General features: G+C 42.7%; 1 protein-coding gene across 1 annotated transcript in view; it reads right to left on the reverse strand.

Annotated features, from left to right (window-relative positions):
• Positions 1-7,761: 7,761 nt before the first annotated feature.
• SNX19 (sorting nexin 19) overlaps positions 7,762-18,956 on the reverse strand; it is a 59,110-nt gene continuing 47,915 nt past the window's right edge. The window contains 3 exon segments of the mRNA XM_070952481.1: positions 7,762-8,831; positions 11,181-11,268; positions 14,263-14,447. Of these exon segments, the coding sequence (XP_070808582.1) occupies positions 8,696-8,831; positions 11,181-11,268; positions 14,263-14,447 (409 nt within the window). The 3' untranslated portion in view covers positions 7,762-8,695.

Below are 18,956 nucleotides of genomic sequence, written 5' to 3' on the forward strand. Positions count from 1 at the left end.
GGCCTTTCCCCACCAAGTTGCAGAGGGGGGTTCTCCCCCACCGATCCCTCCAGGCTCTGCTCCCCCTCCCGTTCCAGGATTAGAATTAAAGACATAATATTAGGTCTTTTAACCAGAAGAGGAGAACAATGGGAACAAGAACAAGAGAAAGAGGCCCTTGTCCCAACCCTGTGGAGAATCTGGAGGCCCCTGTACCCCAGCAACCAGAAGGTGCAAGCTGGTTATGTGTTTTTCTAGGTAGGCCGTAGCGACTTATGGTGACATTTTGTATTTCAGATTAGACAGTGAGCCTCAAAACACATTAAAGACTTAAGTTCAGTGGTTGCTGGGGAGACACGTACTTCATCCAGTCACAGGGCTGAAGGCAACCTGCTGTATCTATGAAAACAGTCCCTCAGTGGGGCCTTAATAGTCAATTCTCCTTTTTTCCAGATTAAGGTTATTAAGGCGGACTCCCCTACTATCTCTATAATATCCCAGTTTTCTCACACGGGACCCCAGACCTGACGGAGAGTGAAGTCTACCCCTTCGATTATCTCTACTGGAGAAGGGAACTCCTAGCTGGCTTTTGTGCTTGGTTGATTTTTCATTATAAAGATCCCACCCCCCTCATAAAGTGAACATGTGAATGAGTAGAAGAGGGTGAGGGGGGATGATTGAAGCCCACACAGGGAGAGAGAAAAAGGCCTTGTCAAAATCCATCACGGCAAAACCTTCGTTTCTACGGCTGAGGTACAGAAAAGATGTCCATCACTTTGGCTACCTTCTCCTTTATCTTCACCTTGGTCATTCTGGAAATCGAAGTAGGGTCTCATGTCATGAATCTTAGGATGGGATGCAGACAAACATGTCAAGAATTAAATGCAATCCAAAGGCCACTTGAAGGAATTAGAAAGGATTTTAAACTTCTTGTAGAAGTTCCTTGGCAGTGTTTGAATATCACAGTAAGACATAATTCTGAATTATACCACAAACATAATCAGTCCCACTTGATCATCTACTGAATGAATCCACAAATTTTGGAAGTTTCCTCTTGTGATATTCCCTCTTGTGATATTTCCATCATGTGGAACCCAAAATTCTTGGTCTCTCCCAAATAAATCAAGAATTGGGAGCCAAAGCAAGCTACGATTTGTTGCTAGAGCACACATTCCTACTTATAAAATAATTGCAAATATAGCTAAACCGGGGGTGAAATCCAGCAGGTTCTGATAGATTCTAGAGAACCGGTAGTGGAAATTTTGAGTAGTTCGGAGAACCGGCAAAAACCACCTCTGGCTGGTCCTAGAGTGGGGTGGGAATGGAGATTTTGCAATATCCTTCCCCCAGGAGTGGGGTGGGAATGGAGATTTTGCAATATTCTTCCCCCAAGAGAGGGAATGGGGGTTTTGCAGTATCCTTCCCCTGGAGTTGGGAGGGAATGGAGATTTTGCAGTAACCTTCCCCTGCCACGACCACCAAGCCACGCCCACGCCTACTACCAGAACTTGTAGTAAACAAAATTGAATTTCACCACTGAGCTAAACCACTTTTTAAATTCAGATTTGAATAAAGTTTTCACCAGAATGGAGAAATGATTTTTTTCCCCAGCACCAGGTTTGAAAATGGATTGCGATTTGAGCCATTTTCCCCTGACATTCTAAGGACAAAATATGGTATTTATTACCAGACTAGATAGCTACAATATGTAGTCCAATGTAGAGTAGTTCTTTAACCACTATTTCTGACAGCCATCATCTGGGCAAGCAGGCCACAGAGCTGAGCACATAATGCCTTCTTTCTCTTCTTTCTTTTCTATGTCATGAGTAATTAGGTTATGAGTTAATTCTTTCCGCTGTGAATGCTTTTTAAGTTTTCCAACCTGATCTAAAAATCTGCTTTCATTCTGAAAATATATCTGTTTTCCTCGTGTTTTGAGAAATACGCCAGAGGTCCTGGCTGATGCTGAAGCCTCATTTCTGGAAGTGAATATGAAATTCTGCACCATCAGTGTACCAACAGAGTCACGTAGGGTTGTAAATATTAAATTTGAAGGCAGGTTCACTGGCCAGAAGTTGAGAATAAAGGAAGAATAATAGAGTTGGAATCAATCACCTTTGCTCCAAATATGATTTTGCTAAGCGATGGGATAGAGAATAGCCAAGAAAAGACACACCTTTAGCACTGACCGCTCTTAACCTTGAGAATCCAATAGTGTAGTAGCAGTTGTGGGATCCTCCTGGTTTAACAACCGGTTCGGTGATTGCGTGCGTGCCAGTGGTGGGTTGCCCTGATTCGCACCAGTTCTATAGAACCGGTAGTAAAACCAGCGGGAGGCTCCGCCCACCAACCCTGATGTCATCAGAATGCTTCTGTGCATGCACAGAAGAGCGTGCGGCCCCATTGCAAACCGGTAGTAAAAGTAAGTAGAACCCAGCCCTGGTGCATGTGCAGTTTGAAGAAATCTTCCCTTCCTGGTTTCTTCGGAGGAGTAACACAGCTGCTTCGCACAGCAATCCGCTCTACCACGCGAATCAGCTGAGAGGATAAAGGTAGGAAAATAGCGCAGGCGGGTGGGTGGACCTATCTGATCGTCGGGACAAACCGGTTTGCTCCCAGCTGATCATCGGAGCTACCGGTTCACCTGAACCAGTCCAAACTGGTAGAATCCCACCCGTGTAGTAGCTTTCCTCAAACTGGTAGCACCAAATGCATTGATGGTGAAGCTAGAAATATGGACAGAACATATATAGAGTCTTCTAAATTGACAGAGAGACTTCTCCAGGCTTTTTCCACAAAGCAGAAAGCTGACCTTCCTAAAAGATCGCCCTTCCTAATTTCATCAACTGTTAAGTAAAATGCAGGGGGCGCAATGGCTCAGTGGTTACAGACACTGAGCTTATCCGATGGAAAGGTTCGAGACCCGAAGACTGTGCAACAGGATGAGCTCCTGTTCCTTGCTCCAGCTCCTGCCCACTTAGCAGTTCAAAAGTATGAAAATGCGAGTAGATAAATAGGCACCACGGTATGAGCCACAGTGGTGCAGTGGTTAGAGTGCAGTACTGCAGGCTACTTCTGCTGACTGCCGGCTGCCTGCAATTTTGAATCTCACCGGGCTCAAGGTTGACTCAGCCTTCCATCCTTCCGAGGGTGAAATGAGGACCCAGATTGTTGGGGGCAAGATGCTGACACTGTAAACTGCTTAGAGAGGGCTGTAAAAGCACTGTGAAGTGGTATGTAAGTCTACCGTAGTTTTCAGAGTATAAGATGCACCTTTCCCCCCCATAAAGGCTGGAAATTTGGGTGCGTCTTATACTCCGAATGTAGCTTTTTCAAAGCTTTTTTTCAGCCCTAACGAGGCACTAGCGAGCGATCTTCCCAGCTTTGCCTGCTCCCTCGACTCTCCGCTGTGCTTTAATGAGGCGCTAGCAAGTGAAACAATCTCCATGCTTTGCTCCGACTCTCAGCTGTTCTTTAGAAGCTTTTTTTCAGCCCTAACCAGGCACTAGCCGAGTGAAGCGATCTCCCCACCTTCCGTGTTTTGCCTGCTTTTCTCATTGCTGCTTCCTTTCAGCTGTGCCTGATAAGCTGTTTTTTATCCCCAAGCAGGGGATAAAAAACCCAGCAAACTAATGTGCTGAAGCTGACCAGACTAAGGATGCTAGCCAGATGAATACCTGATAGGCAGATTTCCCCCTCCCCCCCATTTTCCTCCCCAAAAACTAAGCTGCGTCTTATACTTTCTGCGTCTTATACCTTCTTTTTCCAGCAAGCCGGGCTGGCCTAATACTTTTTAAAATGTTTTTAATTGTTTGTTATTGTTTTTAATCATGGGGCCAAATTTATATATATCTTTTTAATTGTATTTTAATGTTTGTAGTTTATGCTTTTACTTGGCTGTTTATATATATTTTAATTGTTTTTTAATATTTGTATTTTATGTTTTTTAATTTTGGCTGTACACCGCCCTGAGTCCTCAGGGAGAAGGGCGGTATACAAATTTAAAAATAAATAAATAAATAAATAAATAAATAAATAAATAAATACATACATACATACATACATACATACATACATACATACATACATACTCTGGTGCATCTTATACTCCAAAAATACGGTAAGTGCTATTGCTACTGCTACCACTTTGGTGGGAAGGTAACAGTGTTCCATGGCATATAGCCATGCTGCCCACATGACCACAGAAATTATTTCAGACAATCCTTGCTCCCTCGACCAAGAAACAGAGATGAGCACCATGCCCTCATGTTGGACACAACGGGACAGGAAAACATTTATCCTTTCTTAAGTAAGAAACTTACTTGAAATGTTTACTCTGGATCCTACAGTAGCGCACATTTATCAACCACTGAATACTTGTCCCCTCCATATACATATTGGTGTTTGGGGGGGTACAGAATCTCATCTCCCCTCTGCCATTATTTCCAATTTTCTCCATCCCCTAATACAGCTTGTCCTCAACTTACAACCTCAATGGGGACCAGAATTTCCATGGCTAAGCAAGGCGGCTGTTAAAGGAATCCTGGCCATTTTTTCCTTTCTTACCAAGGTTACCGCAATTGTTATGTAAGTCACACAGACATTAAGTGAATCTGGCTTCCCCCTTGCTTGTCGGAAGTCAGTTGCAAATGACAATTCCATGAGTTCTTACCGTTGTCATAAGTACGTGCCAGTTACCAAGGGCCTGAATTTTGATCACCTGACAGTGAGGATGCTTTGATGGTTGTTAGTGTGAGGATTGGTCGCAAATCACTTTTTTCAGTGGTGGTGTAATGTCAAACAATCACTAAACAAACAGTTGTAAGTCAAAAACCACTTATACCGTCTAGTTCATTTGTGCATGACTCTTAACAGCTCTAGGCTTAAGAATTGCATTATGAGGGTTTCCAACAATTATTCCGTGTTTCTTCCAAGGAAATAAACCCCCCTCGTATGGCTGTTAATTAACAACCACAATTAAAAGCAGGAGCAGAGATATTAGATGGTTCTGGCTACGAAACTCTGACATAATGTCAGGGCTGGAACAGCTGTAGGGGACTTAAGTGGCAATACGAAGGATTAACAGAGTTGGAAGGGGTCATCTAGTCCAGCCCCTTGCCCAAGCAGGAGACCCCACACCATTTCTGACAGATAGCAGTCCAGTCACTTCTTGAAAGCTTCCAGTGATGAAGCTCCCACAACTTCTGAAGGCAACTTCTGTTCCATTGGTTGGTTGTTCTCACTGTCAGAAAGTTCCTCCTCATTTCTAGGTTGAATCTCTCCTTGATCAGTTTCCATCCATTATTCTTTGTCTGGCCTTCAGGTGCTTTGGAGAATAGCTTGACCCCCTCCTCTCTGTGGCAGCTCCTCAAATATTGGAAGACGGCTATCATGTCTCCCCTGGTCCTTCTCTTCACTAGATTAGCCATGCCCAGTTCCTGCAACCGTTCATCGTATGTTTTAGTCTCCAGTCCCCTAATCATCCTGGTTGCTCTTCTCTGCACTCTATCTAGACTCTCATGAAATAAGTTGGATGAAATATCTAGACTCTCATGAAATAAGTTGGATGAAATAAGTCTTTCTCCCAGATCTAAACAAGTATATAAAATAACTAAATCAGGGATAGTGTGAATAGAGAATTGTTCCAAAATAAAGGAATATTGAGTTGTGAGAACTACATGCTAACTTGCATCAAAGACGATGTGGCAGAGGGGGAAAAAAATCCTGTATAAGGAAAGCGATGTTTCTTTTTCTTTTTACCACACAAACATATTTCTGTGATCTTTGTTTAAGATAAATATACTTCCTGAGCTCTCTAAAAGTCCAGGAGGTACTATCAGCACTTGAAAAAAAAATGTGTATACTTCACTAAGTCTTTTCTTTGCTTTGCAAAGGGTCTTAAAGATCTTAAACTTTGAAGGACTTTGAATCCCATGGCTTCCGAATTCTTCAAAATTATTCATTGATTGCACCTCTTGACCATTTGATCCACAAATATCTTAGGAACAGGAAGGAAACCTTCTTTAGTCAAGTGATATTTAACTTTTTTTTTTTTATAAAAAAAAATCTCGGCTTTGAAAAGAAAAGAAGAAACAAAGGAACTCCTTGGAGGCCAATTTTGCTCTAGTAATTCTCAACTTCAGCTGCAGAAGTGCACGAAGGTCAAGGCTCAAGGTTGGATATGATGAGAAAAACCTTAATTTGTTTTAAACCATGATGGCTGGGCTCACCTATTAACGCTAAATCGTTATTTGTAGTTTTAAAAATGACAATATTTAGGCTCATACGTTAACTCAAACAATCAAAGGATCTATATTTTAGTTTCATGTGTGAACAAACCCAAGACAACATAGGGAGTGAATATTTGGACGTTATCATCTTATCAATCTGTTTTTACTAGTAGGTATTTTTATTTATTTATTTATTTATGTCCCACTTTTATTATTTTTATGAGTAACTCAAGGCGCAAACCTTTCTAATCCTCCTGATCCTTCCACCTCCATTGTGAAGTGGGTTGGGCTTAGAGAGAGTGACTGGCCCAAAGTCACTCAGTGTTGTGGTCTGCCAGCAGCCTGCAGAACTGGCAGCGGAGTCGGTGAGGAGACTGGGGAGGACCATGGGCCAGTCTTGGAGTCTGATTTTCAGGCCTTCTCGGCCCACTGGAAGTAGGGAAATGGGCCGTTTCTGGCCTGCAGAGGGCCTCCAGAGGGGTGGGGAAGGCCATTTTCGCTCTCCACAGGCTCCTAGAAAGGCTCTGGAGCCTGGGGAGAGCAAAAAACGGGCCTACCGGGCCATCGTGGGCACGCACACGCCAAAAGTGGGGAGAGCACAGGGGGGTCACATGCACATACGTGGGGGTGGGGCGCATAGAATTATGGGTGTGGGCATGCACATGCGCGAACCCCCTGCGCTCCCCCTGCTTTTGGCACGTGATGGCAAAAAGATTAGCCATCACTGGTGTAGGGGGGTTGGACTAGATGACCTACAAGGTCCCTTCCAACTCTTGTTATTCAGCTATTCAGTGCAACCATGACCTGAATCAGTGGTCCCCAACCTTTGTGGCTTGGCGGTGGGTGGGGGAAGAGGAGAACCAGGCTGTGCGAGCCGACGTGCGCATCACTCAATTTGCACAAGCAGCGGGCTATCATGTACGTGCATGGGTGCACAGCTCGACTTGTGCAAGTTGAGCTGCACCTGTGCGTGCACGCACGCTGTCCCACCACTCACACAAGTTGAGTTGCGTGTGCGCACTGGCCCACCATTCTTGTGGCCCGGTTGCAAATAGGCCAATCGAGGCAAAAAAGTCCTCGATTGTGCGGAAATGGATAAATTAACCATGGAGCTTAAAGACAGAGAGGAATCAGAATATTACAAGAGTTCGATTATGCGGTATCCATGGCTTGAAACGAGATGTAAAATTGATGCATAAAGATGATATAGAACGTACGTTAAATTGAAAATTATATATATTTATAAATACGATAAAACTTTTTAAAGGATAAAAGGAATATGTAAATGCAGATAGATATACTGCATACGTGAAGAATAGATTAAATCGTTGTTAATGAAGAACAAAAATAGAAGATAGTAAAAGATACTAATATTTAAAGATAATGTATAAAATGATAGGCCATCGATTGGAATTATGAAATTAGGAATTGTTACCGATAGTTGAAAGCTGTAAAAATGGAAAAGTGCTTTTAAAACTAAAAAAGATTGAATAAAAACTATTTACAAGAAAAAGAAAAAGAAAGAAAATTCGCTCAAGATGTAGCCAAATAACAACTTTAATTTTGATATGTATTCAATTCAGGGACTCCCTCCCCTGCAAACATACTTAAATGTAGGCTGACAAAGAACAAGGAAGTTCTCCACTCTCCACACTTTAAGAATCCGCGAACACACCTCCTTACACTCTTGGTTGGAGGCATCTATATATGGCTGATCTAGACTCATCCAATTTTGTTTGGCCGTTGCAGCAAGTCCATCATCAAAGAATGCAAACCATCCCAATGATCTGAATGAGTAATAGCATCCTAGATGGTTAAACAAACAGCAACAAACTTCTTCAAAGCCAGTTGATGAACAGCAAAATGATTTGAGTCATCTCTTCAGACAACAAGTGACTTGAGCCAATTACATCAATTTTGGAAAGCCATCAAACCTTCTTTGCTTGGTAGTTCTAAAATTCCAGGAATACTCTTAGGTTTTCAAGGACAAATACATGATGTACAGAAATAAAAAGCAAAAACAGGGATTAATTTGTCGTTTGCTGCTCACTGGAGTGGTCTTGTTGGGAAAGAAAAACATAAGAGGTCATATCATGGAATGACCATGTAAGTACTTTGGGAGCACCAAAACGTCCTGTAAATTAAAACAAAACATGCAGAAAGGAAAATTACATCTATCCAGGAATGTAGCTAAAGAATTATCCTATTCTCCAGATTATTCACATTTAACAGGTTATTTCTTCTCATTCTGAACTCCTCTGCAATTCTTCCAGGTTCTTGAAACGATAGTATTTTATGGTGCAGAAAAAGCTCTGGAACATCCTTTTACAGTAGTCACTGTCTATCTATTGGTCATCTATCTATCTATCTATCTATCTATCTATCTATCTATCTATCTATCTATTCAACAGATCCTGGATCAGACCAACAGCAATGTATCATATGAGATCACGTCTAGTGGGGGTTCTCTTTGCCTCAGTTATGAATTAACGCGGTGAAGTACTAGATCTCTCAGCGGCTCCATAGACTGAAGTCATGACTGACGTTGATTGGGGCGCCTCCGTCGGGGAATCGGGGATCAAAAATTCCATCAGGATGTCCATGAGGGAGTAAAGGACGTGCCTGAAAAGAAAGACGGATTTTGAATCAATGTGACAGCAGATTCCAATATCCAAGGAGATGAACACTCTAGGGTTAGAAATGGCATAAAGGTGTTAAGTTTCTTGAATAATAAGGTCAAGACATCATAAGATATACCGAGAGGTGGTATTCAGCCAGTTCTGACAGGTTCTGGAGAACTGGTAGCGGAAATTTTGAGTAGTTCGGAGAACAGGTAAATAGCACCTCTGGCTGGCCCCACCCCCATCTATTCACTGCCTCCCGAGCCCCAGCTGATCGGAGTCCCAGCTGATCGGCTGGGTCTTCTTTTGTTGCCCTGCCCAGGAGAACGGAGCTGGAAAGCAGGTTAGTGGGGTGGGGAGGGAATGGGGATTTTACAATATCCTTCCCCCCGGATTGGGGTGGAAATGGAGATTTTACAGTATCCTTCCCCTGGAGTGGGGTGGAAATGGAGATTTTGCAGTATCCTTCCCCTGGAATGGGGTGGAAATGGAGATTTTGCATTATCCTTCCCCTGGAATGGGTTGGAAATGGAGATTTTGCATTATCCTTCCCCTGGAATGGGTTGGAAATGGAGATTTTGCATTATCCTTCCCCTGGAATGGGTTGGAAATGGAGATTTTGCAGTATCCGTTCCCTGCCACGCCCAAGCCAAGCCAAGCCAAGCCAAGCCACGCCACGCCACGCCACGCCACGCCAAGCCAAGCCAAACCAAGCCAAACCAAGCCACACCCACAGAACCGGTAGTAAAAAATTTTGAATACCACCACTGGATAAACCCATGTAGTTTTCTTGGCAACCATATGGAGGTTGCCTCTGTCTCCTTTCACAATGGTTTCTGTTTCCTATCCGAAGACTAAATCCAAGGAATAAATAGATCTCAACCCGCTTTTGCTTTTTCAAGATCGGCCAAAGCCTGCTAGATACTGCCAACTGTTTATATGAGCCCCCGCTAATCTCATGCGCAACGAGATGTTAGGATTTTAACACACCGTATTAACAGCCAGCGTCAAGCTGGGGAGTGATATTTTAGAGTGTCACTTTATTTAGACCGAGCAGAAACATGACGGGAAAAGAACTTACCGACGGGAGAAAAATAAACACTCCCTCCCTCTGTAGATCTTGCTTATCCTACTAAACCTAGCATTCCGTTTTATCTCTCGAGATCCTGTGCTAGAGGTAGTCCTCACCTTCTGACAATTTGTTTAGCGACTGTTCGAAAGTAGGGTGGCACTGAAAAAAAGGGACTTATGATGGGTCCTTGCCAGTGGTGGGATTCAAATAATTTAACAACCGGTTCTCTGCCCTAATGATTTCTTCCAACTGTTCACCAAACTGTTCAGAAATTTAACAACCGGTTCTCCCGAACTGGCTGAATCCCACCACTGGTCCTTTCACTTAAAAGCTTCCCAGAGGTAACATGATCAAAATATCAAGATACTTGGAAACTGGCATGGATTTACAAGGGTTGTAGCACCCCGGGGACATGTATCTGACCCATTTGACAAAGCATCAGAAGTCAAGACAAGAACCCATGGCTGGAAACTAATCAAAGAGAGAGGGCATTAAAACTAGGAATTTTCCAACGGTGAGAACAATCAAACAGTGCAACGATTTGCCTCCAGAGGTTATGGGTGCCCCATCATTGGTGGGTTTTCAAGAAGAGTTTGGACATCCATTTATCTGAAATGGTATAGACGCTCCTGCTCGAGCAGAGGAGCAGACAGTTGGTCTACATGACTAGTAAAGCAGGGGTGAAATCCAGCAGGTTCTGGAGAACCGGTAGCAGAAATTTTGAGTAATTCGGAGAACCGACAAATACCACCTCTGGCTGGCCCCTGAGTGGGGTGGGAATGGAGATTTTGCAATATCCTTCCCCCAGGAGTGGGGAGGGAATGTGTATTTTGCAGTATCCTTCCCCCAGGAGTGGGGAGGGAATGGGGATTTTGCAGTATCCTTCCCCCAGGAGTGGGGAGGGAATGGAGATTTTGCAGTATCCTTCCCCTGCAACACCCACCAAGCCACACCCACAGAATCAGTATAAAAAAATTTGGATTTCACCACTGCCCTAAAGTCCGTTCCAACTCTGTTATCCTATGTTCTATATTCATGGCATTCGCAACCTTCCCAGTTGTGGGAAGCCAAGTCAATGACAGAAGCCAAATTCGTTTAATGATTGCAGTAAAAAGGTGTAAAATCACACACTTAGCGACCACATGGCTAAGTGGCCATGACAGTTCTGGCCCCAACTGTGGTCTTAAGTGGAGGACTACTTGTATTTAATTTGATGGCTCTGCCCTGTGTAAATATGGATTCGTTTTCCTCTCTTGGTTATCATACGGCGAAAGTTACCTGTTGATGCTTGGATGCTGCATGGATTCTAAGACGAGGCTCCAGCATTGTTGACATTTATTGATACCTAGGAATTCTTGGAGCGAGTCTGTGGGAAACAGAGACTAGTATAAATTCACAAGAAAAGCATAGTAGCAGTACCGCAAAGGCACTTTTTCAAGAGCAATTGGACTTTCTTGTTTTTCTTTGAGAAGAGAACAAACCAGGGGTGAAATCCAGCAAGTTCTGACAGGTTCTGGAGAACCGGTAGCGGAAATTTTGAGTAGTTTGGAGAACCGGTAGCGGAAATTTTGAGCAGTTTGGAGAACCGGTAGTGGAAATTTCGAGTAGTTTGGAGAACTGGCAAATACCACCTCTGGCTGGCCCCCGAGTGGGGTGGGAATGGAGATTTTGCAGTATCCTTCCCCCAGGAGTGGGGAGGGAATGGAGATTTTGCAGTATCCTTCCCCTGCCATGCCCACCAAGCTACGCCTACAGAACCGGTAGTCAAAAAATTTGGATTTCACCACTGGAACAAATCCATCAGGACAAGATTCAGCAGTCCACCTGCATTTAAGAGATGAAGTCCATTCTTTTGAAGACAGCAAAGTCCACATCTTGGACAGATAGGACCACTGGTTTGGAAGAGGGGTCGAAGAGGCCATTTATGTCAAAATTGAACAGCCCTCTCTCAACAGACGGGGAGGAATGCGATATCATCTATTTCCAGTTCCATTTGCACCACTCAGGTGACCCCGAGGACACAGATAAACCTCCAAGTGGCCTCAAGGATGAAAAATGACCAGCTGTCTGCAAGGAGTAGAAATCCTTCCATTCCCCCACTATCCAGTCAGAGCTGAAGAAGCTTCTTGGATGAGAAGCGAAACGTCTTCAAAGAAAAAACAGGAAGCCCAGTTGCCTCTTGAAAAAGCACCTTTGGGACAACCACGACCTGGATGACTGAGAATCCCACAGACAAACACATATTTAGGGAAAATATCCCTGTTTTGACATCGATGATTAATTCTGCTTTCTCCGGAATGGGGCCTGTGTGTTATGGAACAAGTCGTTCTTTGCTTATTTAGCATTTTAGGAAGAGATTCAAAACATAATTTTTCACCAGGCCTTTTCATGTTTTGGAACATTGATGTTTGATGTTTGTTTCTTGTGATTTTTCCTTTTTATGTTTTTTTTTTTAAGTGTGCCACGTACGGTATGTCTTTTCAGCATACAAATAAATAAAATGTTTTTTTTTTTTAAAAAAAATGTTGAGAGATGCAGAAATTGACAGGACACCTTCTGTATCAAGAGTATACAGTTTTCTGACAGCCATCATTTTCGGGTTAAGACTAGATAGATAAAGATATAAATATAAGTACGTAGATGAACAATTGAATAAAAATAGAGAACATATATACATGTCGATACAGTAAATTGTAAAATAATATATGATGTAATGGTAGGTTTGTTATGTGTTTTAAATGTGTTTTCGTTTTTGTTGTATCTTTCTTTCTTTTGTTTTTAAAAGTTCAATAAAAATCATTAAAAAAAAAAGAATATACAGTTTTTAAACCAAGAGCTTCATTTGATGGGTATGATTATGGTTTATTATTATTATTAGCATGCTGGATTAAAAAAAAAATGATGGGGACGACGTAGCCAAGAAGGAGGCCCATTTGGGAGCAATGTTGCATCTTCATGGGTGATAAGATTTTCTATCATTTTGTTCAGCTCTATTTCTCGTCTAAGTTAAGGCGTGTTAGCTCTTGGAGATTGCCTAGATCAGGAAAGAGACTCTAGAGACGACTAGAATTAAGCTGTATTGAGATGTTGTGGTCCGCCAGCAGCCTGTGGAGCTGGCAGCAGAGTCAGACAGTGAGGAAGCTGGGGAGGAACATGGGCCAGTCCTGGAGTCTGGGGAAGGCTCGGATGAGAGCTCTGCGTCGGAGGCAGAGAAAGGGCCATCTGGGAGGTACATACTGCCTCCGAAGCCTCCAGAGTCAGATCTCAGCGAGGCAGAGGAACAGGGGGAGCCTGTTCCCAGTGTGCGCATGCGCAGAGCTGCCAGAAGGCAAGAACAGCTAAAACAAAAGGGATGATTCGGGAGTAGGGCTGGGACGCTTAAAAGAGGAGCAAAGGGACATGGGCCTTTGCAGGAAGCAATGTTGTTAATTCTGTGCAGTTTGAAGTCTGAAGCTCTGTTTGATTCTGGACTCCATGTGGCTTTGCCAATGAGGTCTTTGGCAGCGTGTCAAGGGAGATAAAGGTGGGTGATTATCAACCTTATCCTGAAGGACTCTTTGCAACTATTTGGGACTCATCTGTGAATGAACAGAATTCACAGCTGTTGCAATAAAAGAGGTTTTTGGGACTACTCGTGTGTTTTACTGACTCAGGAAGCCTAGGTCAGAACATGAGATACTCTCCAACAGAAGAGAACATTTGGAGCTCAGGGTTGAAAGGAGGGGCTCTTGGTGCTCTCTGAGCTTGGTGGTTTTCTTACAGATGTTTCTTGACCCAACTAGGTAACATCATCAGTGCTAGCTCTATTATGGTGCTTTTTCAAGAGGCAATTGGACTTTCTGGTTTTTCTTTGAATACATTTTGCTTCTTGTCCAAGAATAACAATAACAATAACAACATTCGTCGTCCTCCTCCTCCTCCTCCTCCTTCTTCCTCCTCCTCCTCCTCTTCTTCTCAAATCCCACTCCCTTCCAGCACTAATGATGTTACCTGGTTGAGTAATAAACTGTCTGCAAGAAAACCACCAACCTCAGAGAGCACCAAGGACCCCAAGCTACACGTATTCCTCCTCCTCTCTTCCTCCTCTTCCTCTCTTCCTCCTCCTCCCTGGATGACTGAGAATCTCCATAGACACATATAATAGCTTTATTATCTTTTGCTTTATCTTGCAAGTCCGATTATATTTTTCTCCCCCTCCCCAATGACTCAGGTAAAAGCCAGATTGTACCTCTTCCTAAAACTACCACCTTTCCCAGGGATCAGGGAATGGCTTTAGGATTGTCCCTTCAGGCCATTCCCATGATTCTCTACAAGGAGGAAAACCTTGTTAGATTAGGATTAAGGTCTGGGCTTCACCCACCAGGCAGTATTGCCATGAGAATCTGCAGGGCCTTTTCCTTAGTCTCAGCCTTCTGCTCTTCCGTCCTGAGTGGTCTGGGCATCCCGGGCAAGACTCCGCCAGGCCAAATGGATTCCTGGAGCAGCCGAAGATATTGCACCCAGTACTGGGTGCAGGTCAAGTTGTCTACTTGGACTTCAACCCACCTGTAGGGAAAAAAAATACAAATAAGGGAAGGGAATTGTAGGAACAAGTATTGTTCCTTTCAGGTAAAGGTAAAGGTTCCCCTCGCACATATGTGCTAGTCGTTTCCGACTCTAGGGGGCGGTGCTCATCTCCGTTTCAAAGCCAAAGAGCCAGCGCTGTCTGAAGACGTCTCCGTAGTCATGTGGCCGGCAAGACTAAACACCAGAGGTGCACGGAACGCTGTTACCTTCCCACCAAAGGTGGTCCCTATTTTTCTACTTGCATTTTTTACATGCTTTCGAACTGTTAGGTTGGCAGAAGCTGGGACAAGTCATGGGAGCTCACCTCGTTACGTGGCGCTAGGGATTTGAACTGCCGAAGTGCCGACCTTCTGATCGACAAGCTCGGCGTCTTAGCCACCGAGCCACCGCGTCCCCCTTTCACAGACAATAAACAAACCCAAAAGAAGATATGATGATCCAGACATAGGACTGACTTTGGAGATGCTTGAGAAAATATTTTTGGAACCAGGCGAGCAAAAAATACACCGATTGTGTCTATAAAAAAAGAAGGAAGCCCCACCCCCCTCCCTTGAGCCATGTCTGGTCCATCAAAACAGAACATGATCACACTGGATCTGAGCAATTTTGAACCAGATGGCCCTGGGAAAAAAAAAAAACAAAGGGCAGAAAAGCAGTATTTTAAACTTCTAGTGACATGCCGTCAATCAATTTTGATACGCTAAATCTACCCAAACTTGATGACATGTTGACAATGGCTCACTACAAGTATTTATAATGCAAATAGTTGCAAAAAACAAAAACAAAATCATGAATAATGAGACTAAGAAATGAAACGCTGATAAGCCAGGACTGTGAAGCGGTATGTAAGTCTAAATGCTATTTCTATGGGTGCATTATTTGGAACGCTGACACAAAATCAATGGGAGGAGGTGGATTCAATTATTGATTGATTGGTTCAATTTATGTGCCGCCCTTCTCCGGAGACTCAGGGCGGCTTACAATGTGTTAAGCAATAGCCTTCATATTTTTGTATATACCTGCTTAGTAGGGCTTTTGGGCCCCCCCAAGCGGTGTTCTTTATTATACAAAGTCAGCTTATTGCCCCCACAATCCGGGTCCTCATTTTACCTACCTCGAAAGGATGGAAGGCTGAGTCAACCTTGAGCCTGGTGAGATTTGAACTTGCAGTAATTGCAGGCAGCTGGTGTTACTTAACAGCACTTTAGTCTGCTGCGCCACTAAGGCTCATTGGTCAATTGGTCAATTAAGGACCATGTGACTCATTTATCAACCATGACAAGGTCCGAGCCTAATTGTGGTCATAAGTTGAGAACTACCTGTATACAAAACAGCTGTGCTTTCCACAGGAAACCCCGAGGACTCCCATTTCTATAAAATCTTTTTCTTTTAATTTATTTATATGCCGCCCTTCTCCGGAGACTCAGGGTGGCTTACAATGCGTTAAGCAATAGCCTTCATACTTTTGTATATTTTATACAAAGTCAGCTTATTGCCCCCACAACTGGGTCCTCATTTTACCTACTTTGGAAAGGATGGAAGGCTGAGTCAACCTTGCGCCTGGTGAGAATTGAACTCGCAGTAATTGCAGACAGCTGGAAGCTAAATACTACCTTTAACAGTAGCATTAGTCTGCTGCGCCACTCAGGCTCCTTCATTTCCTTTGCATTTATTTTATTAAGCACGATCATCCATATTCGGCATCCCTCCATCCTAATTTCCCCGATATTAATTCCTGCCTTTTGACTCTGGCTGGAAAAATTGGGAGCTATAGCAGGCCCTGCCCAGAGTAATAAAACACAGCCGAACGAGTTTTGCTAAGTGTTTTTCAAGGGAGGCAAATACAAGCACTCCCCAAATTAAGCAGCCTATAAATCAGTATATATGAAGGACGTTGAACTTTTTCAAGAGAGCCAGCCAAGACCTGCAGAGAACTGCCCAATATTTTTACGTGAATTGTTCCTGTCTTTTGCCCCGCAGAAGTTTACAATGGTATAAACCATGAACATTGTGTCCTGTAAGCTGGCTGGAAGACAAGGCATTGGAGTGTTTGTTTAGCAGATCTTCAACCTTTTGTGATCCCAAACGTGGAAGGAGAAATGCACCGTGATGGCTTTGCCAGCTTAAATCTGGAAGAAAGGACACAAGACTTATCCCTGAGTCTACTTTTCCCTTCGGTTAAAGGGAATCCAGAGCCAAAAGCAACTGACTTTATATCTAGAGCAGGGGTCGGCAGCCTGCGGCTCTGGAGCTGCATGTGGCTCTTTCACCCCTCTGCTGTGGCTCCGTCACTCAAAATATGTGTCACAGCCGCCAATGTGCGACACCCGCCGGCATGTGATTTATTGAGCTTTTCAACCCCCGGTAGAGGCCAACTATGAATAAATCCAAGAAAAGAAAAGTTTCAGAAGAAAACAGAACGTTTAATTCAACTACTTATGCTAGTTTTGTGGACACTCAAGAAATAGTCAGGACATGGGAAGGGTTTTGTGGCTCCCGGTGTTTTCTTTTCTGTGGAAAACGGGTCCAAATGGCTCTTTGAGTGTTTAAGGTTGCAGACTCCTGATCTAGAGTAATTATCCCAAAGATGCTTTTTCAAGAGGCAAACTGGATTTTCTGGTTTTTCTTTGAAGACGTTTCACTTCTCATCAGAGAAGATAATTTAACAACCGGTTCGCCCAGAATTGAAAATGTGAGTGTGCGTGCCTTGTACACATGCACGCTGCATTAAAAACACAGCGATTATACAGGACGGGGTAGCTTCGCTTGCATGCACGCCTTGCACACATGCACGCTGCGTCAAAAAAACAGTGATTGTATAAGACGGGATAGCGCCAGGGCGGGCCCGCCGCTAGCCATAACAATAGCCGGTTTACCCGAACCGGCTGAATCTCACTCCTGCTTCTCATCCAAGAAGCTTCTTCATCTTAGCAAAGAAAAGGTATATTTGAATATATGTGTAATAACTGCAGCGAGGCTAGTATTTGCGCAAAGATGGAAAGTAGGGAAAATCCCTTCAGAAGATGAAGTAAGGAAATTAGATTGTGCAGAAATGAATAGACTGACTTTGATCATTAAAGAGAGGATTCGGAATATTGCAAGGCATGGAGACAATTTTATAATTGGTTAGAGAAGAGATATAGTTTTATATTCTATTTTGCCATAACACTTATTTCTCAATCTTAAATCACGTATTCAATTAGTACCATCTTAAAAAGAGTTTACTCATATTTACTTAATCAAAACAATTACCCTTCTAGTAACCCACCTAAAATCTTAAATCTGTTAAAAACTCATAATACATTTATCAAATTTAAATCTTTTTTTTTTTAATTTGATTTATATGCTGCCCTTCTCCGGAGACTCAGGGCGGCTTACAATGCGTTAAGCAATAGCCTTCATACTTTTGTATATTTATACAAAGTCAGCTTATTGCCCCCACAAACTGGGTCCTCAATTTACCTACCTTAGAAAGGATGGAAGGCTTAATCAACCATGAGCCTGGTGAGATTCGAACTTACAGTAATTGCAGACAGCTGGTGTTAATCACAATGCTATCAGTCTGCTGAGCCACCAGGTTTATCTCTAATCTTATCTCTAATCTTAAAAATATAGCAATTTAACATTTGACATTTAGACATAGTTCTTAATTCAAATAATGCTATTTCAATTTTCTTTTCTTTTTTGCTTAAGTAAAAATGTTCAAATTATTACAATTCTTATACATATTTAAACAATATCCCAATTATTATAACTATCAATTTTCTCAAACAATATCTTCCAATATCTTAATAAAAATTTATTCATTATGTCCATTTACATATTTTCTTTTTACATAATCTAAGCTTTGTAAAAAGCTTTTAGATCCCTTGGTTTATGTCTTATCAGGAGAACATTCCTTAATCTCCTATTTGACGGATACTGAAAACTTGGGTTTTACTTTAACACAACGTACCTTTAATCGTTTATGGGTTTTATTTTTACTTTTAAAAAAAATGCATGCATGCATGTGTATGTCTTGAAGACTTCTGTCATGGGTCCAAGGATTGTTTCCAATAAATTAAAGACCCTTCATTAATTTGGGTCCAGATCACAAGTTCTGCAAAATGAAAGGCAGGCCAAAACCAACCATTCTTAACCCTAGTTAGCCAGAAAGATGGACCGTGTCTTTGTCCTTTAAAAAAATAAATAAAAGTACAAATAAAAGATTCCACAGATCACTGTGAGTTCATTCTCCCACACTAGAAGCCAATTAACTTTGGAGGCTAATTCTCCCCAAAGCAACGGATCTTTCACAGATTCCTTTGCAGAGAGGAATTGTTAAATGTTAAATGCTGCAATGGGATATCAAATGTTTTCGGGACTTTGTACGAAGAGGCCACTGCTTTTGAAAAAAAAAAAAAACTTTGGTTTTAAAAACCCAGGGATTTCAATTAGAATACAGAATAACAGAGTTGAAGGGAACCTTAGAGGTCTTTTACTCCAAAC

This window comes from Pituophis catenifer, unplaced genomic scaffold (assembly GCF_029215685.1).
Source record: "Pituophis catenifer annectens isolate HBS135680 unplaced genomic scaffold, rPitCat1.0.hap2 SCAF_12, whole genome shotgun sequence".
Lineage (NCBI taxonomy): Eukaryota > Metazoa > Chordata > Lepidosauria > Squamata > Colubridae > Pituophis > Pituophis catenifer.